The sequence below is a fragment of the Ostrea edulis genome, chromosome 3 (assembly GCF_947568905.1).
Source record: "Ostrea edulis chromosome 3, xbOstEdul1.1, whole genome shotgun sequence".
Lineage (NCBI taxonomy): Eukaryota > Metazoa > Mollusca > Bivalvia > Ostreida > Ostreidae > Ostrea > Ostrea edulis.
Window position 1 is genome coordinate 25,027,829 of NC_079166.1, and position 21,102 is coordinate 25,048,930.

Here is a 21,102-nt window from a genome sequence, read left to right on the forward strand (position 1 = left end):
AGGGTGCTTTTTTGTTTACATGGTTTTTTTCCGATACAAGACTGCAAGCAGGTGAATATCTAAATTTATAAAGGTAACGTATTTATTGTGATAAATATCGGTGTCTAGTGATTTTTTTGCATGACAATTTTGGCCAACCGGAACAAAATGGTGTTTCGAGAGGAAGTCAGCCATTTTTATGACGCTGTAGCACACTACTGTGACGTCATAAGATTGTGCAAAGTCAATAATTTAATGACTGGAACATAAATTTTGTTGGAGTCTTTTTCAATAGTTATTGTAAAAAATCTTGTTAGCCATAAAATATTTCAAAAGTCTTAGTTATATTTGAATATTAAATGATGCGTTTCAAAATATTGAATCCAAGGACAATAACTCTGTTTTCAGTAAATTATTTATCAAGTCCATTATGCAATAGATTTCCTATATTTTTCACAAACATTTTACCAAGGTGATAAGGAATTATTATCTGTGTCTTTTCATGAAATTACATAAAATTTTAATCCATGAGTGGTTTTGGATAGCTCAGTTGTATGGTGCCAGACGTATGGTTTTTATGGGGGTATACATACTCTGGAAGCTATAGATTTGAAATTATTAAGGAAAGGTATGGATTTTTTTTCATAAATAACTATAACAGATGTACATCTACTAATATAAACAGAAAAAATGATATGTAAACCATGCTATAAGAAAATTGTGTCCATATTTGTTTGTTTTATAACATTTTGGAGAATGAGGTTAATTCAATAATTTTGCACTTATTGTACTAAAACTTGATGAACATATTGAAAATGACATGTGTTTTAGTTATTGACATGTTTCCTGATAAATAAATGCAATTAAAAATTTTTGTTGTTGTTTTTATTTTAAAATAACAACAGATAACTGTTTCCAATGAATTTCATAAAAATCTATATAGGGGTACATTACTTCAGTAGTGTCTGTAATGAAAATAAATCTGGAAATCCTTAACTAATTTGCCTTTTCTAATTACTCTGAATGTTAATCTATTGATTCCAAACAAAAAAAATGCTACCTAAACCCCAAAAATTCAGGACTAAGGACCCACCTTAAATTATTTTCAAACTAATCTTAGATTTCGGGAATAAGAGAAGGTCTTACAACGTTTCCGTAAAGTATATCATTTTAACGATTTAGCTATCTCATTATAACGAGATAGCTAATTCATTATAACGAGATAATCAATTCGTTATAACGAGTTAATCAATTCGTTATAACGAGATGATTAACTCGTTATATAACGAGATACTAACTCCTAATAACGAGATACGAACTCGTTATAACGAGATGATTAAGTCGTTATATAACGAGATATTAACTCGTTATAACGAGATAATTACGTCGTTATAACGAGATACTAACTCGTTATAACGAGATAATTAACTCGTTATAACGAGATACTAACTCGTTATAACGAAATACTAACACGTTATAACGAGATAATTAAGTCGTTATAACGAGATAACTAACTCGTTATAACGAGATACTAACTCGTTATAATGAATTAGATTTTTTTTCACTTTTCAAAAATGAGCCTATTCGGCTTTCGTATCTTTCCATGACGTAAATCTAAAAAAAAAAAAAAAAAAAAAAAAAAAAAACATTTCAATTTATTTTCCATCCACTAAAAAAGAGCGAGAGTCCTCGTAACTAACTATGTACGTTGTACAAGCATGTTTAGTGGAAATGTAGACGATGTCGTTTGACGTCAGGTCTGCAATTATTGTTCCGGACAGTTCTTTGTAATCATCTGAATCTGCATCATTGTCACATCTCTTAACAATTAAAATATTACCGTTTTTCATGAACTGAAAATACAAAGAACCATGAAGACCGCAGGTTATACCATACGAAAACGCGTAGAGCCCGTCCTCTGGGGCGGAGAAAATTCCGCTGTATCGGTTGTAACCATTTCCCAAATTAAGTTTTATGACGTCAAATATCAATGTGTGATGGATGCTTGGATTGGGTTCGTTGGATGATATGTAGACAAAGAAGGCGACCGTGTTGGAAGTTGCAATCGATGTGTCTGGGGAAAGCATTCCTACAAATATTAAGAAATCCACAGTTACAGTCAACGAGCAATAAAAATCAGCGATTGACTGTCTTCAATTCTTATCAAAAGTCAACACACTCCTGATTCATTCAAACACAGATCCCTTACAAAAACATCTTTAAATTCTACAACTATGTATAGTGTATATTTACGAATACGTGGGCGGCTGGGGCTGGTTTCTACTTCGCCGTGAACACCCGAGTCATTATTTCTTCGGTACTCCCTCCCAACAACATCACGCAGAGCCTGATGACTTCTTCTGCCAAATTTCCATATTTATGCCTGAGCAAGGAATTTTCCACCTCCAAACTACGGATTTTACGTCTGAGCGGAGTGATTTCTCGCACTTCCTGTTTCAGTTCCTCAATTTCTGATATAGCTTTCCGAAGAACATCCTTAATATCAGTGATATCCTCTTCGACATTTTCTCGACTGAAAGCAAATCCTAAGCAGAAGAAGAAAATCAACGTGGTTGGTGCCATCGTTTCATATAAAACAATAGCTTAATCCTTATCTTTAATGCACTGGTCGTATGCGACTTATCTATCATTGGGAGACATCTAGGTCTCCTAGGATTGGAAAGGTCTCTTATGGATTGGTTCTTCTCTAAATCGTTTTAACAAACAAAATTCTATTGACCCTCACTTTTTCTTTTATATTTGTTGTTGTCGTGTCAATGTTAGAGTTCAATGTCATATTCTGTCATGTCAAATGACCTTGAAATTCCGTAAAGGCAAACATCAATGTTATCTACTGATAAATTATTGCATACCCTGTATTTGTCCTCATCTGCAGCAGAAATGTATAAACATATGACTGTTCTGTTATAAAGTGTAACCAAGTTTTAAAACACTGACGAATCAGCTAGCTAAGTTCTAAGATATATCAAGTAGACCGGATATCCTCTGATATTTGATATTTGGTCATTTATTTCTGCCGTATTTAGTACTCATGGAATAGTACCAAAGAAAATGGATTTCATATTTCCCCTTAACATAGAGCACGGGTAGGTATAGATAGGGTAACTAATAACAGTACTACTAATAACTAACATATGAAATCCCTTGGGGATCTGGGTTAGAATAGGTCCTCAGTACCACTTGCTTGTCGTAGAAGGCGACTAAATGGGGTGGTCCTTCGGATGAGACCGCAAAAACCGAGGTCCCGTGTCACAACAGGTGTGGCACGATAAAGATCCCTCCCTGCTCAAAGGTCATAAGCGCCGAGCATAGGCCTAAATTTTGCAGCCCTTCACCGGCAGTGCACGTCTCCATATGAGTGAAATATTTTCGAGAGGGACATTAAACAATAATCAATCAATCAATCTGTTATTATTGCCAGTTAACCGTAGAGTTTGGAATGTCTCTTCTTGCTGAAGTATCGCTGCACTGAAGAAGCAGAACTTCTGTTTTCAAATGATAAGATGCAGTGATATTTTACTATGTTGCTCATTTACAACTATCCATATCCAAAAAATAATGGAGCGCTTATTATAAAACTATAAAGTGCCGTCACTTTATACAAGTAAGATGCAGTGATATTTTACTACGCCGGTGATTTCTCCAAAATATAGTTCATTATGTTTTCAGTTCAGACCCAATTTTAAAGTTAATTGTTACATCTGTAGCAAGGCAGATTGGCGTGGCTGCTCTGTAGTAAGGATAGAGGTAAACTTTACAATGTAAACAGATCACAGTTAACCACACTGCATACCATAAAACATCCCGATCACAACAAAATCAATAACCAAATGATTGCCATGGGTTAAATTCACTGTAAAACACGTTAATGATTTGTTTACTCCATGAAAAAGAGAATGAAGGCAATTGTTTTTATTTTTAAACACAATTCAACAAACTAAGATTTGTTCATTTGATTTTGTATTGACATGCAAAAAAAACGTAACCTCAATTAAACGTCAATATTTTTTTTAATATTAATAATTTATTCGTAATTTTGAATTACATGGTATCATTCCCAAGTAAGTCACGGTTGTTTGAACTCAGTCACACTATGTATTTTCGTGTCCGCGATACATCGATATATACAGTGAACACGATTAACAAGTGCACGGATACACGCGATAGCATTTCACGCGTCTCTGACCTTCGGAATATCTGGTAAAAATATTGATATTGAAATTCGTTACGGAGTATTCACATAAATGGTGCCTAGGCACCGTAACGATGCACGCGACATGGCAGGACAGTTACCATTGGCAGGAAACGCCCACCGCGCTCTAAGTACCCTTGAGCGTACATAGTGCATGAAAAGGGTGCTATATAAATATGGTATCGTTATTTATTATTATTAAATGTCCACAGAAGCGCAAACATCTTAGGCTGACTGGTACGATTGCCGACAGTCCTTGAACAGACCGACCGAAGGTATCAACGCATTGTCAGGATAGTTTTATGAGGTTGTAGCACTTGTGTAAGCGGTTTAAAACAGCATCCAAACTACAACTGAGACACCAGGAACACATAATCCAAGACTAAATCGAGGCACTGTGCTGAGGCGTCTCCACTCCCATAGCGTCAAACCGCGTGACGTTGCAGTGGGTCGTTATCGATGTGACGTCAGACTCCGATGATTGCGATGACACTGCTTTGCTGTTTGAAATACAGTTGTATAATTTTAAAACCTCAAAACCCCGTCAACTCTCCCTACCATCAGTGTTAGAGCAGAGACATACATTGTATTTAACTGTTAATATATAATAATATATGTGTTTATATATCTGATTAGAGTTATCTTTCTTAGTTTATAACCCTGTCCTCGACACATTCTATGGAGGCAGTTCCCTTTTCCAATTGTAACTTTTTCCAACTCAATGAAATTAAAAACACTCAACAACAACAACAACAAAAACAGAACAAAACAAAACGAAAATAGAAATATGATTTATCTCCACCACTTTCCAAGGAATGAGTCAACTACAACTTAGCATGTATATCAAACCACTTTTCTTTCTGAATGACCACAATAGCATGTACTATATGGCTGTTAATACGACAGTCTATCTATTCTCTTTACAGAAATGTCCTAGCCATCGTCACCAGCCACACTTACTGAGTCCGGGACAACCTACCGTACCTCACACTGCTATGACGTAGTGTGAACGAAGACAATGGGCGTAGTTTACGGCGATGCATCCGTCAATCATACACAGGAATGTCAGTAAAACTGATGGATGCTTCCCAAAATGCATCTAACCAATGAACTACTTCTCATATGACGAATGACTCGCACAATGATCATTAACTGTTGAAATACTCTTGAAATGGGGTTCTTTTTCATGTATTTATAAGGTATATGTTGAGTGACATTGACCTTTACAAAATGACCTTGAGTGACCCTTAATTGTCTGAGAGCCATTTCCCTATTACTTGTGTGATATATGATCAATACTTGTTCAACAATAGGCCCATGGGCCACATCATTCACCTGAATTATGTACGCCCATATTTAAAGATTTTCCCTATATATTTGTCTGTAAAAGTTTGATCTCCTATTGTGGCCCCATCCTATCCCTGGGGACCATTATTTTAACAAACTTGAATCTGAACTATTTCAGAAAGCTGTCATGTAAATTTGTACTTTCCTGGCCCTGTGGTTTTTGAGAAGATATTTTAATAGTTTTTTCCTATTTGTATGTAAAACTTTGATCCCCTATTGTGGTCCCATCCTACCCCCTGGTGTCATGATTTTAACAAACTGGAATCTGCACTATATCAGGAAAAGGAAGCTTTCATATAATATTCAGCTCTTCTGGTACAATGGTTCTTGAGAAGATTTTTAAATGACCCTATCCTATTTTTACATTTTTGTGATTATCTCTCCTTTGAATGGGACATGGTCCTCCATTCAATTGAACAAGAGTACCGCAAACGGTACAATATACGCCCGTCGGACAGTGAAAATCAACCTGGAAGCATGTTGTGCACTCTGAATTGAGGAAAGCCTTAAAGTGGGTCATGGTGCACCAATCCATCTGACATGTGAACTGATTATGTATTTCTCTGAGAGTGAGGTTGTGACAAATTGTCGGTGCAATACCTATCTATGATGATAAAAAGTCCAGGAAACCATCTGATCTACTTTTAGCCCTAAAGTAGGTCATGGTGCACCAATTAAGTTGAAATGTTTGAAATACAACTGATTATGTATTCCTCTGAAAGGGAGGTTGTGATTAAAGAGGTATGGCCCGAAACGGCCCACTCAGATATCTAAAGGGAAACACCGGTTTCCGGTAATAGACTGGCGTGTTATTTTTTAATATTAGGCCAACGTTTTTAATGTTTTATTAACCAAGAGGAATAACTGCTGCAGTTTAGCATTGCTGACATTAAAATAAGTCGTTCTTTAATCAATAAACCATGTTCCTATGTGGAATGATGAACAGTACAACATGTTCATACCTGTGCATTCATATCACACAACAACCCTTTTACAAATGGCGTTACTTAGCTCACTGTCTTCATATATTTCATCAGTTCATTTGCCTTTGGTTGATAATTTACGTAAATATCATATGACAGTTGCTACATGAGTTGCTTTTTTTTTTTTTTTTTTTTTTTTTTAAACATACATACAGTATATATATATACATACATTCTGCAAAGAAACTTGTACAAAATGTTTATAAGAAACTATCAAAGGTATATGTATATATTATTTTCTGAGAGAGAGAGAGAGAGAGAGAGAGATGAATTCAGTCATTATTTAATATATTTTAAAAAGGTACATATATATTGAAATTTATAAAAAAAAAAAATTAAAAATAAATAAACAACAACAACAAACAAACACTCAATGAAATAATTGATTCCAGCGGTTCCAGCAGGTGTCAAACAAATCTTTTTCACCATTTTTATATGCGATATGTCTTTGAGTTTCATAAAATGTATTCATTAGCGATATCGCAACATTTACATTCAGTGTCTTCCCTTTACACCTCATAGTATAGATATAATATTTCAGCCAAAGAACAAGATTATTTTATATAGTTTTCTTTTCATCCAAAAATCCAAAAATAAAATTATTTTTTGTTATTGATATTTGAAGATTGGTCTTATGTTCAAAACAAACTTCAAATTCTCTTAAGAAATGCTGAACACTATCACATTCCCAAAACAAATGTTCAATTGTTTCTTCTATCTGACAGAATGTACAATTCTTATCATCTCTAATTTTGATTTTGAATAAGTATGAGTTTGAAGCTAAAATTTTGTTCAGAATTCTGTATTGAAACCACTGCAGTTTACAATTACTTGTAACTGTAAAGGGCAATCTGAAGATCATTTTCCATTCTCTGTCATTTAATTCAAATATTTCATTCCACTTTCTTTTACCAGTAGGTTCTGTGCATTTTTGATTGAGAAGAGTATAAAATTGTCTTGATTTTTTGCATCGTAGAGAGAGTGTATATACTCGACATAATCAGAGGGTTTGTTAATTTAATTAATTTTTTATCAAACTTGACTTTTTTCATCCATGCTTTAATAGCATTTATGACACTCATATGTTCTAAAAAATTGATTTTTACTTTTGGATAAATGTTACAGAAAGATTCATAAGTCAGGAACAAACCCTCTTCATCAATAAGGTCATTAAGGTATTTAATATTATTGTGAAACATGGATTTATTAAGAAATGCTTTCCCACCCACAAGAAAGTTAGAATTGTAAAATATTGGAGTATCTACTGTTACTGTAAATGGATTTTGTTTATGCTGTAGCTCAATCCAAGAATCAAATACATCAACCCAAAATTTGTTTTTCAGCGATGTCTTTATGTTTTTTATGTATTCTATTCCACATGTAGTAACTTTATCAAGATCTAAATTTGGTATAAAATTATGTAAACCCCTATCTGAAAAAAAGAGTTGTCTCATCCAAAACAATTTTAAAGAGGCTATAAAAGCCTTTCTTTACATTGATCATTTTTAACCCACCATCCTCATATTGCTTTACGATTACCTCTTCTTTAATTCTATGTTGAGAATGGCTCCACAAGAAAGAAAAGAATAGTTTATCTAATTCTTTACAATAGCTGTCATCAGGATTTGGAATTGCCATAAAAATATGATTTAATAGAGGCAAGACCAGAGTTTTGATAACAGTAATTTTTCCTACTGGTGTCAAATGTTTTTTCTCCCATTGATTTAAGATTGATTTTATTCTGCTTAGCTTTGGCTGATAATTTAGTTTTGACATGTTCTGTAATTCTACATCAAAATTAATTCCAAGTAGAGTAAACTTACAAGTCCCCCAATTCAGATGAAAGTCTTTAGAAAGGGTGTCCTGACTTTTTTTGTTTGATCCAATCCATACTGTATTGGTTTTTGAAAAATTAACTTTTAGTCCTGACATTTCAGAGAAGTGTTGCAATATTTTTATTGTTTCTAGAAGAGATTCCTTGCTACTATCAAGTATAATTGATGTATCATCGGCTAGTTGTGAAATTCTCTGTTCATTGTTATCTATAGTTATACCTTTAATACTTTTATTTTCTCTTATTTGTATAGCTAAAATTTCTGCGCAAAGAAGAAAAATATATGGGTGAAATTATTCTATCATAACATCATATCTACTATTAACCAAGGTGGCAATCTCTCGGCATCTTTCAACATTCAAAGAGGATGTAGACAAGGTGCTACATGAGTTTTTATATTTATGTTTGAGAGATCAAATTGTATAACAGTTATTTTTCTCCCTTGACCTATTTTTACTTATTACATGCTGTATATTTGTGTCCCTTTTCTTGTAGTATTTGTTTAGCTTTTCGTCAGCCACATTATGGAATGAAAATCCTGTGCACACAGGAACAGGTTAGTGTAAACAAACGCAAGTACATTGATCTAAGAATAAATTGCTTTTCTTTACATGTATATTAAAACTCAATTTTTTTAAATATTAAATGATAAGGAATGAATTTATTATTTTTTCATTGGATGGAGGAATTCCAGGAGGAAAAAAGACGGAAAACTTTTGCATCATGCGCTACGCGCAATTATGCAGTTTTCCTTCTTTTTCCGTGGAATTCCTCCATCCAACGAAAAAATAATATATTCATTACTTAATTCCTCTGAGAGGAAGCCTTTGACTAAATATCGGGGCAGTATCTGTATCTGTAATGAAAAAAAGCCCAGAAAACTGTTTGACCTATTTTTTTCAAAAGTAGGTCAAGGATGTACCAATCCAGCTGACTGAAATGCAAACTGAATTTATATTCCTCCAAGAATAAGCCTTTGACTAAATTTCAGGGCAATATCTGTATCCATAATGAAAAAAGCCTAGAAAACTGTTTGACCTACTTTTAGTCCTAATGTAGGTCACAGACAGACATGCAAACTGAACTTATATTCCTCTGAAAGGAAGCTTATGTATAAATTTCAGGGCTGTATCTGTAAAGAAAAAAGTCCGGAAAACTGTTTGACATACTTATAGCCCTGCAGTAAGTCATAGATGGACCAATCCAGCTGAAATGCAAACTCACTCTTACAATTCTTGAGGGAGATATTGTGACCAAATTTCAAAGTTGTACATGCATCCGTTACAGAAAAAAGTCCAGAAAACATTACCCCGGACGGCCGGCCAGCGCCATAACAATACATCCTGTTTTATGACGGGCGTATAAAAACTTGAAACCCCTTCACCCAAGGATGGTTTTTGCCAAGTATGGTTGCAATTGGCCCAGTGGTTCTGGAGAAAATGAAAATGTAAAAAAAAAAAAAAAAAAAAAAAAAAAAAATTACCGACGGGCAGACAATGAGCAATCAGAAAACCTCACTTGAGCTTTCAGCTCAGGTGAGCTAAAAACTGTTGAAATAGGGCACCTCTTCCCATGTAAGGTATGTTCTGAGTGACCTTGACCTATCCAAAATGACCTTGTTTCAAAGTCCCTGTCTCAAGGAATACTTGTGATCAATTTCTGGTGAAAGGTTTATGATATGGGAACTTTTATATCAAGAACTGTTGACATAAGGAACTTTTATATGTTGAGTGACCTTGACCTTTCCAAAATGACCTTGAACAACCTTAGTCCAAAAGTGCTTGACTCAAGAAACATCCGTGATAAATTTTTATCAATTTCCAGGAGATATGAGCTCGGACGGACATGACAACGACTATATGCTCCCTCAAAATTTTTCGGGGACCATTAGAATTAGATCCTTTGTTCTGTTCATATGGGCTACACAAGATTTATACAGCAAGCTTGTGAACAGACATATACCAGTATAGCACGAAATCCGATTGAAATTTGAAGATCTAAAATGTCGTACCTCAGAATCTGCAAATATGGGTAGAAACATTGAACTTTCTTTATGTAATTCATGACCGTTTTTAAAAAAATATTTTTTAAATTCATTTACATGTATATCTATACGTGTCCGATTTGTAGTAGACACCATATAATTTTTTTTAACAATTTGACAGGGAACTTTTTTTTTTTAATTTTGTCATCCCATGACCTCAGAGGTCTCCACAGGGTCATAGGTCATGAAGTGCAGATTTTTGAAATTTTTGATATACACATTGACCAATGTAGTAAAAACAAGGTTAATTATATGCTACAATTTATCATTATCGGTATAATTTTCTGTTTATACGGTTTCCCAGTATTACTTTCTGTTGATATGATGTAATACTAATTACTTTCCAAGAAACACTAAATAAATAAAACAGACCTTCAATTTTTTTCATATATATTTAATGTCAAAATTTAATATTAATTTACATTTGTATAACTACAAACAATTACATGACAGTAAATTTGAGAAAATGTAAAAAATAAATTATTCTTTCATACAACGTGTTAATGTGAATGGTTTTTATTTTTGTAGAATATCCTGATACACATTCTCTCACCACCATGGCACTTTCAACAAGCTTGCAAGGCAAAAGTGAAGCATATATCTGACAGCATGCATTTTATGCAAACTTAAAATCATCTCGGAATTTGAATGGGAATCTACAGATGGTCTATATAACTCAAATATTGAATTGTTCATGTCTTTGTATAAAGAAAGCTACATCCGAAACTAGCTTGACTATCATAACATAAACTAAGTCCGTTAGTCGCCCTGCGTGCTCAACAGCATCACAGTGGAGATTTCAATGGTTGCTATGCCAGCATAGCGCTCTAACAGATAAACAGGTACTCTTCTCACAATCCAAATGCAAGGTAACCTGTCTGTATGTGTTTATATATACATATATATATATATATATATATATATATATATATGTAACACACACACTGTATATATATATATAATATTGTTATACACAGAGGCTACAGTACAATACCTGATGATTGATATAAACTGTAATGCTTCTTTTTTTTTTTAAATCAAGACTAAAAATTACTTGCAATTAATGCAGTTATTGAATACATATTTTGGTAATGCTTTAACATATAACATATAATTTTACAACTTTTACAGAACAAGAATGAGGAAAAAAAGTCAAACTTCAAAAATATCAATTCAGAAATGAGGAGAACAAAACTGTCTTCTCCAGCTACATTGGCACATTCTGATAAAGACAATGTTTACTGGCTATGTACAGGTTTATAGTGATATCACGTGAATACATTTCTATATGCACAACCCGAGTAAATAAACTGTTTTGCATGACGTCCAATATGAAATGATATAATATGGAAGACCACCCATCACATCTGCAGCACTGGGATTCTTGTTCCATCGAATGATAATTCCAAAAGAATAAAAATCACAGACATAAAGCGAAATTTTTTCCACAAAATTTCTTAAGATTCACCACAGCGACTCGAGAACATGTAAGAGTTACCTTCCCTTGAATAGTTTATCGTGAAATCACAAGTGTGTGCCAGTGATAATGTTACTGGCTTTCTTAATGGCTCGTTCCATAGACATTCGATGACCGACCTGAGTCACACCTAACTGAATATAGTCATTGCGTTGTAGTCCACCCAGCTTTTTCCCGTCAATACAATGTTGCTGAAAACTTTTCTTATACTGAGCCATTTGAATGCTATCGAGCCAATCTAGTACATCCAAACATTGCCAGCCAGAGAGCGGCTTGGACAAAAATGGCTTATTATAAGTTTTATTATTTGATTTCATTGCAGGTTTGCTTTCCCCAAAGTCTGGGGGTGGAGGAATAACACCCGAGTCCTCACTGTTGTCATCAAACCCAGGAGGGGGAGGAGCTATCAAATCTTCGTAGGAATGTTTGGTTTTATTGTCCATGTGGTCGTCCGATAAAGTAGACAGTGTAGACACAGATGAAGAATCACTATGATGGAAAGCAGAGCTGTAAGTTGGTGATTCTAAATTGTCTGTAAGATTGAACCCTGAGGGAGGTGGAATGATTTCCAGCTGTACAGCATCCCCGAACTCCGGTGGTGGGGGGAGTGCAGGAGACTTATCAGTAATAGAACTGTCCAATGTCACACCATGCACAGGGATTTTAGAATCAGAATCTGACTTTCCATTCACAGCAGGTTTTCCCTTTTCGAAATTTGCTATGCGATCTCTAATGTTTTTAGTTTTCAATAAGACTTCCGAATCTTTTGAAGTCTTCATTGGTGTGATGCCACTCTTGTCCGAGGACTTTGCGGATTGAACCTGAACAAGTCCCTTGGCCGAGTTGCTGGGTTTGCTTTGAACACTTGTGCTTTTGTTTTCCTCCTTATTCAGAGGAAGAGTCATTCCATTCATTTTGGGAGCAGATGACTCTTTGGTGTCCAAGTTGTCTGTTTTTGCTCCAGCTTTGGAGGTTGTTCTTCTTGGAGAATTCAACTTGCTAGGATTTCTTGTAACATCTCGTGGAGACTTGAGAGAAGTACTGCTAGACTTCTTCTGCAGCCAGTCCTGTCTAACTTTTTCTGCCTTGGCCAGAAGATCTTCATTTTCATCTTTTTCTACACCCTTGCCTTCTCCTACGGTTGAAGATTTCTCATGGCTTGTCGCTTTAGCTTTATCAGGACTAGTCTCTGGTGCACGACTTTGGACAGGAATAGGACTGGGTGCCTTTTTTAGTTTTGGACTGGGAGGTTTTGTGGAGGATATGTAGATTGGTTTTGGTGCAGTCTGTGTTTTCTCTGTAGCTTTAGTGGCTGTTGGTTTTGCTGTTTTTGTAGCTGTTGGCAAAGTTTTAGCTCCAGGTATTGATGGACTGATTTTCCTAGGTGGAACCGGACTAGGCGGTTTGGTCTTTTTACTGGGAACCGGACTAGGCGGTTTGGTCTTTTTACTGGGAACCGGACTTGGTGGTTTGGTCTTTTTACTGGGAACTGGACTTGGTGGTTTTGTTGTAATAGGTGAGATTGATGTTGGTGTTGTTGGTTTGACAATGGTGGGAGTAATTTCCTTAGCATTAGTTTCAGTCTTGGTTCCTACTTTGTTTGTCTTTTCTGTGTCCTTCTTTTGAATTGATTCACTAGAGAAGTAGTATTTTGCAGACTGCAGTTTCTTGGTTTTCTGTAATCTGTTCTCGATTTCATCAGCCACAGTGTGTTCAGAGTCTTTCTCCTCCAGCACAGCTCTTCTCTTGGCGACAGCAGCCAATATTGCACTGTGTGTATTGTCCAGCATTCTATTTCTGAGGTCATTTCCATCTTTTACTGGTGCTTCTTTATTTGGTCCTTTGGAAATTTTCATGCCCTCTGCCTCAATTCTTGTTTTTCTCTGAGCAACAGCATCCATGATGGCCTTCGAAGGAATACCTTGTACAGGATTTTTTGGTTTTTTCTCAAACACTGGAGGAGGAGTTTTGGGCTTTTCCTCTGGAGCCATTACACCTGGTGGTGGAGGTGCAGGTGGAGCGGGTGGAGGAGGAGGTGGAGCTGGCGGGGCAGGTGGAATGTTCCGTGGCTCTGGCTCTGAAAATTTCACCGTAGAGGACGACAACGCAGTCTCCTCTGATTTCACTGAAGAAGTTTCAACATTTTTTGTAATGGACTGCTCCATATCTTTCTTCTCTGTTGAAAGACTTAGCTTGATATCAATGTCTTGTTTTGCTGGTTTTGGTAGAGGTGAGGGCGGTTTCTGACTGGGAGGTTTCGGTGCTGGTTCAGAAGGAGGTGGAGGTATAAACATTCCCCCCTCCCCTGATGGTATATCTGATTTCACAGTATATTTTTTGGAATTTTCCACCCCACCACCTACACTTATAACTGTCACTTTACTTTTCACTTTAGCATCGTTTTCATCACTATCATAATCTGGTTCTGGTTCCGACATTTTTCTGTCTTTGTTCTTGGCATGTATATTTGTTGTTACCAGCAGTTGGGCATTCGGATGTTTTTGTAGGAACAAATGGGCCTGGTCTTGAACTTTGTCCTCTGCAAACGTGACTCCCAATTTCTCCTCACTGCGCTTACTCTCCCCTGAATCAGTAGATTGCACAGAAACTTGACTGGAATTCCTATTGTGAGAACGCAGTTTAACCTGCTGCAGTGAAAGAGTTGAAATTTTTGGTTCGGTGCTCAACTGTGCAGAAATTCCAGGTCGGAAACTGGATTCGTATTCTGAAGCAGGCTTCTCAACAGAATGCACACTGTCGGTCATGCTGGTGAGAGAAGATTTTCTTCTATCCGTGGATATTGATATGATTTCTGCCTGAGGTCTTGTTGGGGGAGCAGGGGCTGGTCTTTTAGGACTAGAAGTGGATGTCCCAGCAGGAGGAGGGGGAGGGGGTGCCCTTGGTCTCTCCCCTGGGGTTGCGTATATATGACTGATAGCAGCACCACTACTTGACCGCCTGTGCCCCATGTCATTTTGTTCAGTGGAGGGCACAGTTGGCGTTGCATAAACTGCTTCCGTCTTTTTGTCCACTAAACTAGGAGTGCTGCTTGATCGCTCCAGATTGGCTCCTTTTTTGTGATGGTACTTTTGGATACGTATTTCAGACGGACTCATGTAGTCCTTACCCTTGCCTTTAGTCGTTGCAGCCTTTGAGTCTGGATTTTCAATCTTGTCCAATTCAACACACGACACACGTTTAGCAGAATGTTTGCTCCTGATGGATGCCGTCTTCTGATCTGAAGACACTGCAGAATGCACACTCTGTTTCTCATACTCTGCCAAAGCCAAGTCTAGCTGGTCTGCAAAAAGAAGAAAACTATGTAAAGCCATGATTTCTACATGCAACTATCAGATCTATTTGACGTCAGCAATACCTTTAATTATTCATAAATTTATTTTAATTTCTACAATTCTGTTCAAAGCAGAGAGAGGCAACATATTCTAAAAGAAAATAAGGCAAACAGATATATAAGCTAAAAGATGTTAGACAATTCAGTGTTAGATAGATAATGTATATATAATCCTGTATCATATATTGATATCAATAAATATGGTTTTGATTTTTAAAGAGAAAACAACAGATAAGAAGATTTTGCAGTAAAACATAGAGACACAAAATCTGGAGCTGAAGAAGCATGTGCAGTCGATATATCCAAGAGAATTGTTCCTACTATTTAAAGTCCATGTGTTTGAACACTTTTATAAAATAAATTAAGTACTAAACTGTGACTCTACACCCTTCATTTATCTATAAATTTTACTTTAGTATTAAAGAGAACAATCACAATCCTACAGTTAAACTATCTATAAATGTAACTTTAGTACTAAACAGAACAATCGCAATCCTACAGTTAAACTATCTATAAATGTAACTTTAGTATTAAAGAGAACAATCACAATCCTACATTTATACTATCTATAAATGTAACTTTAGTATTAAACTGAACAATCGCAATCCTACAGTTAAACTATCTATAAATGTAACTTTAGTATTAAACTGAACAATCGCAATCCTACAGTTAAACTATCTATAAATGTAACTTTAGTATTAAACTGAACAATCGCAATCCTACAGTTAAACTATCTATAAATGTAACTTTAGTACTAAACAGAACAATCGCAATCCTACAGTTAAACTATCTATAAATGTAACTTTAGTATTAAACTGAACAATCGCAATCCTACAGTTATACTATCTATAAATGTAACTTTAGTATTAAACAGAACAATCGCAATCCTACAGTTAAACTATCTATAAATGTAACTTTAGTATTAAACAGAATAATCGCAATCCTACAGTTAAACTATCTATAAATGTAACTTTAGTATTAAAGAGAACAATCGCAATCCTACAGTTAAACTATCTATAAATGTAACTTTAGTATTAAAGAGAACAATCGCAATCCTACAGTTAAACTGTCTATAAATGTAACTTTAGTATTAAACTGAACAATCACAATCCTACAGTTAAACTGTCTATAAATGTAACTTTAGTATTAAACAGAACAATCACAATCCTACAGTTAAACTGTCTATAAATGTAACTTTAGTATTAAACAGAACAATCACAATCCTACAGTTAAACTGTCTATAAATGTAACTTTAGTATTAAACAGAACAATCACAATCCTACAGTTAAACTATCTGGTCGATGATACCTTTATTTTTTGCAGATTTACGAAACTATTTGTGAATCATAAAACTTAAGAGACTCTTTTACAGGTATGTAGTCATGTGAGATAAATTTTTGTATGATATAAAACATACATTGAACTACAAGAACAAGGAAGTGTATACACCTATCACATTCTTCATTGTACGTTTGAACTATTTCACCGATAACAATTACAAAGTTGTCAAGATTTTATTTGGTACTCTTAAAGTGTGCAGATTTAAGCAAAGAAATGTTAAAACACCAAGTTGATATCTAGAGATACAATGTCAAAACTTGGGAGTTACCCTCGGTAGAAGAATTTAGTTCCTGCACAGTCCTCTCTGTCAAACATACATCATCACATTAGTCAAATAAAAATGATGTTTCGACAATTAAGAGATCACATCTCTAAATTAATTGATTAACTCTCAAGAGGCAGATAAGTTTTCATACACCAAATAGATTAAATGTAAGTGAGTAGAACCGTAAATAAAACAGAGAGAAAAACTATTAAACAAATGGAGAATTCAGCAAAGTCTTGGCTATTTTCAGTGAACTGAAGTCTGTATTTTAATTCATGCACTCTATACCAGTTTTGCCTAACCTGTGGACCTACCTAGTTCAGCCATGCCCTCTGCGTACTGTTTCCCCTGCGCTTTGCCGACAGACAGAGAAGTCTGTGGGTCTCTCTGGGGAGGTTGTGGGGCTGAAAAATGAAATTGTATGCTATAAACACTTCCTTTGCAACATCTTCAAATTGTACAACCTGCTTTACATTATAATAAACACACTGAATAGCTGTATAGCACTATTTTGTTTTTAAAAAAAGGTTCCACAGAGAATTTCTAACAATACGTGTATATAGGTTCTGTGGAGGTTTTTTATCTACCCATCTTTAAGACAAGATTCATGGGGGTAGGGAGGGTGTGTGTGTGTGTGTGTGTTAAATAGATAATTAGATTTTAATCTGTGCATGCATGAGAACGTAAAAGGCATAACCTAACTGTAAGCTGCCTGTCTTTAACTATGTGCCTACCTTGCCGTTTGGGTCCGCCCCTGTTGGGGAGCGTCATGGTCCCATTGTGGTGCTGAAGCCAGTGATCTGGTTTCTCCAGGGGTTTTACAGTTACCACCTTCAGGGCCAGGGTGTCCCCAGAGTGACGTATCAGCTGCACCACCCGGTCATGTGACGCCCGCACCACATTCTCTCCATTTATCTACAAAAACAACACAACTTTTCAGAAATGCAGTGCTTTACATAGATAAGTCTATCACAAAATTAATGATTTATTCATCAAGCATTGTATTTCAGGTTTAAAGAATCTGTGTGACTCAGAACTCATAATTCATCTGAACTAGTGAAGAGAATTAGAGGGGGAAGCTGAAAACCGCTTCTTATGTCCTACAACATCACAAAACCTTCAAAGAAATTTCTGTTCTGGACTTTTTCCTGTAAAATTATTGATTTTTGTCAGGTATATGCCATCTCAATTGTAGCTCATCACTAAAAATATCGATTACACCTCAAATTAATCACAGAAATGTCAAGTTTTGAACACAAAAGAAGCTCACAGCTTTGAATTTGACTGAAGAACTCTTCTAATCCATCTGTTTAAATCCAATGGGACAAGCCTGGCTATTGATTTTGAACTCATAATGACTGCAACAGAAATTTCTCAATATCCTGGGGGTGGGAGAGGCTATAGGAGTATGAGGTGGATCTTATTTTGGTTGAACAGCTATTTCAGACCATGTTACAATTCTTTTTTATTCTTATTGTGAAAATGTTTATGTTAAGGGGGGGGGGGGGGGGGGGGGGGGGAGACGACGACGGGGGTCAGATTAAAATTCCAGATGAAGGATTAGTACATGTTCATGTATATACAACACAATCAAAATGCCTAGATTCACACAACCGATGTGCTGAACACCGAGAAACAAAAACAGAAAGAACTTTATCCACTAACCATCACATGCCAGAACAAGAAATATAAATCAGCGGAGCTTCCTGTATTGCTTGGGAACTGATTCATCAGAATACATCTACCAGTTGTCAAATACGCTTTTATCGTGTATTGTTGACACACTGCTCCATAACATGCACATAACTAGACTATTTTTGTGTCATATAATCATGGACAGTTTTCATCAGAAGTAGGCTACGATAGTCCCTGCCCGTACCAGCCTTCACATGCATGAAGTAGGCTAGGTAGTCCCTGCCTGTACCAGCCATCACATGCATGGTTTTTTTTTTTTTTGTATCAACAATGTATTTTTGTCAACAAAGAATGACATTTTTTTTAAAAATTAGTCCATTCCCAGCATTCCATAGATTTTATTTGCTACTGGGTTTTTTTCCCAACCATGTTAAGGAAAAAGGCAGCAATTCTTTTTTTTTTATCAACTGAATGAAATACAACATGTACATATCTAAATGATGCAATGTTTATATTTTCACTCTGTTAAATCATTGAAAAACATGACCACAATACCAATAGACATATATACAATCTACTCCTTTTCCTTCCAACTATTGTGTAAACATTCCTCAGACCCTATACAGCCTTTTCTCTTTGTACTGTGTAAATTTGATTCTATCAATGAATGAAGTTTTTTTTCATTGAGAGATTATCAGATATCCTGATTTTTGAATACCTGGTATTTTTATTTGACAGTGTTAACATGAAAACTTCTATACTGTGATTTAGAAATGTTTTGTACAACTCCAACAGACCATGGTGATCTTTAATTATATTTTAACATTCAGAATTACCGGAGCATGTTATAACGGGACACCCCTTGAAATTGACAAAATGACTAGATTCTGTGTACAGGAAAAAGGTTTTAATTGAGGTATATCTGGCGATGAATCATGATCACGAAATAATTCAATCTTATCTCGGAGTTTACCTTCCCTGTATGAGCTAGGTTACTAGTAATATTATGTTATGTTAATAAACTGTTCCTGGTCTTGCGTAATTGTTGTGTACAAAACAAGTGAAAACATAAAAACTTTGTTTTATTTCTTACACATTCAGATAAAAGCTGTATAAGGAGGTTGACAAGTCCACAAAAAATACTGATATCGCTATAAGTCTATTTCATAAAAAATACTGATATCTCTAAGTCTATTCTGTTTTAGTGTTTAATATTTAGTTCTGAAAGAACAAGTGCTAGATCTTTTCCTATACATGGTGTGCAGTTATCAATCCCATCATTGATACAGGCAATCACATGGACTGGGCACACATTTAGTTTACTCAATAAAATAGAGACACTCTACAATATTTTGAAGGGAAAGGTCTCCGAAAACACAATCTTAAATTCCTATCTGTCAGAATGTGGAAGGAAGGTGCGAACGCTTTGTTTAATACAGTGAACCTGTCCAGTCTTAGATGGGACAATTGTCCCAGCTGTTGTAAAAAGCCAAGGTAAACACTATCAACAGTCTCACAAGGATCAATTAGAACACCTTCAGGCCAGCCGACGCCCCTTAAACTAACAATGGCCTGATGAGGCTGAGCAATAAATAAGGACACAGCTACAGAAATGACTCAGAAGTACACACGGAGAACAGTAACAGGAGGCTTGACTGATGGGGTGTATATACTATAATTATCCCGTCTACTGCCTCGTAACCTAACATACATATATCTAGGTCATCGTTTGTAGAGGTGTTCACCAGGGAAACGGAAAGATTCCCGATTTTTAATAGTCAGGCAAAAAACCTCCAAAGTTAGAAAAAAGTTATGTATAGATCTTATAGAATTGTACACACAAAAATCAAATCTAACTTAAGTACACGAAGGTCCTTCATAAGAGCCTTCATAAATTTTTTAATGCGAAAATTCTACCCAGCTCCGCATAAATCTTCTGAATGGGGAGACCAAAGTCAATACAGAGGTGGCCACTTGTGGTAGACAGCCTGGCCTAGTGTTTGTCTTCTAAATAATCAATGTCGTGAGTACGCTACCTCTAGTATGAAATCGCCCGTCTTCAGTCCGACCCTGTCCGCCCTGCTCCCGGGGTCCACGCTGTCCAGATACTGTAGCGCCGGGAATTCCGCTGTTGGTCGAAAGTCCAGCTCCCCAGTGGCATGGGTCTGGGCTGTGAAATAAATTCAGAACAAAAATCATCTAAAATTCAACCTGACGCAAAATATTGACATTCCGTGATGAAGTCTGGTCAGTCTTAATGTTTAATATGTACACCGAATTTAGTAAAACTGCCATTCCAGCTTTGACTTGTGGGAAGGACACACTATAGTTAGTACCTTCTGTGGCTTTTGAGCACTGTCGATATAACTGGCTCTTCCTTTTTGACCCCCTCCCCAGTTTGGGCTTTGGCCCTGTGGCATAGTTCTCCTTTCGGGAGTACCCATTACTAGCAGACTTCACAATGTTTCCCATTCAAGCTGTAAAACAGCCTTTACCAATCACAGACAACTTCCATTAAACTCACAGTATCAATCATATTAACATGGAACAGATGTTTTATTCAAAATCCTGGTATACAATTCCATATATACACCGATTATATCCGGGATGCTCTAAACGGATCTAAACTTCC

The 21,102-nt window shown here is 35.9% G+C and overlaps 1 protein-coding gene and 1 long non-coding RNA gene across 17 annotated transcripts in view; both read right to left on the reverse strand.

The window, feature by feature from the left end:
- Window positions 1-1,621: 1,621 nt before the first annotated feature.
- On the reverse strand, window positions 1,622-2,667 carry LOC125675092 (uncharacterized). Its single transcript, XR_007370346.2, has 2 exons — window positions 2,233-2,667; window positions 1,622-2,068 (listed from the first exon to the last, which is right to left on the reverse strand). It is a non-coding gene; the product is annotated as an uncharacterized LOC125675092 (long non-coding RNA).
- An 8,111-nt stretch (window positions 2,668-10,778) lies between these two features.
- LOC125673635 (SH3 and multiple ankyrin repeat domains protein 3-like) overlaps window positions 10,779-21,102 on the reverse strand; it is a 75,717-nt gene continuing 65,393 nt past the window's right edge. For 11 of the 16 annotated variants that reach the window (XM_048910274.2, XM_048910271.2, XM_048910272.2 and 8 more), the window contains 5 exons: window positions 20,507-20,640; window positions 17,570-17,750; window positions 17,150-17,239; window positions 16,839-16,874; window positions 10,779-15,178 (listed from right to left, as the gene is read on the reverse strand). In XM_048910274.2, coding sequence (XP_048766231.2) covers window positions 11,925-15,178; window positions 16,839-16,874; window positions 17,150-17,239; window positions 17,570-17,750; window positions 20,507-20,640 — 3,695 coding nt within the window. In that variant the 3' untranslated portion in view covers window positions 10,779-11,924. The remainder of the gene's footprint in view (window positions 15,179-16,838; window positions 16,875-17,149; window positions 17,240-17,569; window positions 17,751-20,506; window positions 20,641-21,102) is intronic. The other 5 variants (XM_056157669.1, XM_056157664.1, XM_048910276.2 and 2 more) reach the window with 1 other exon arrangement.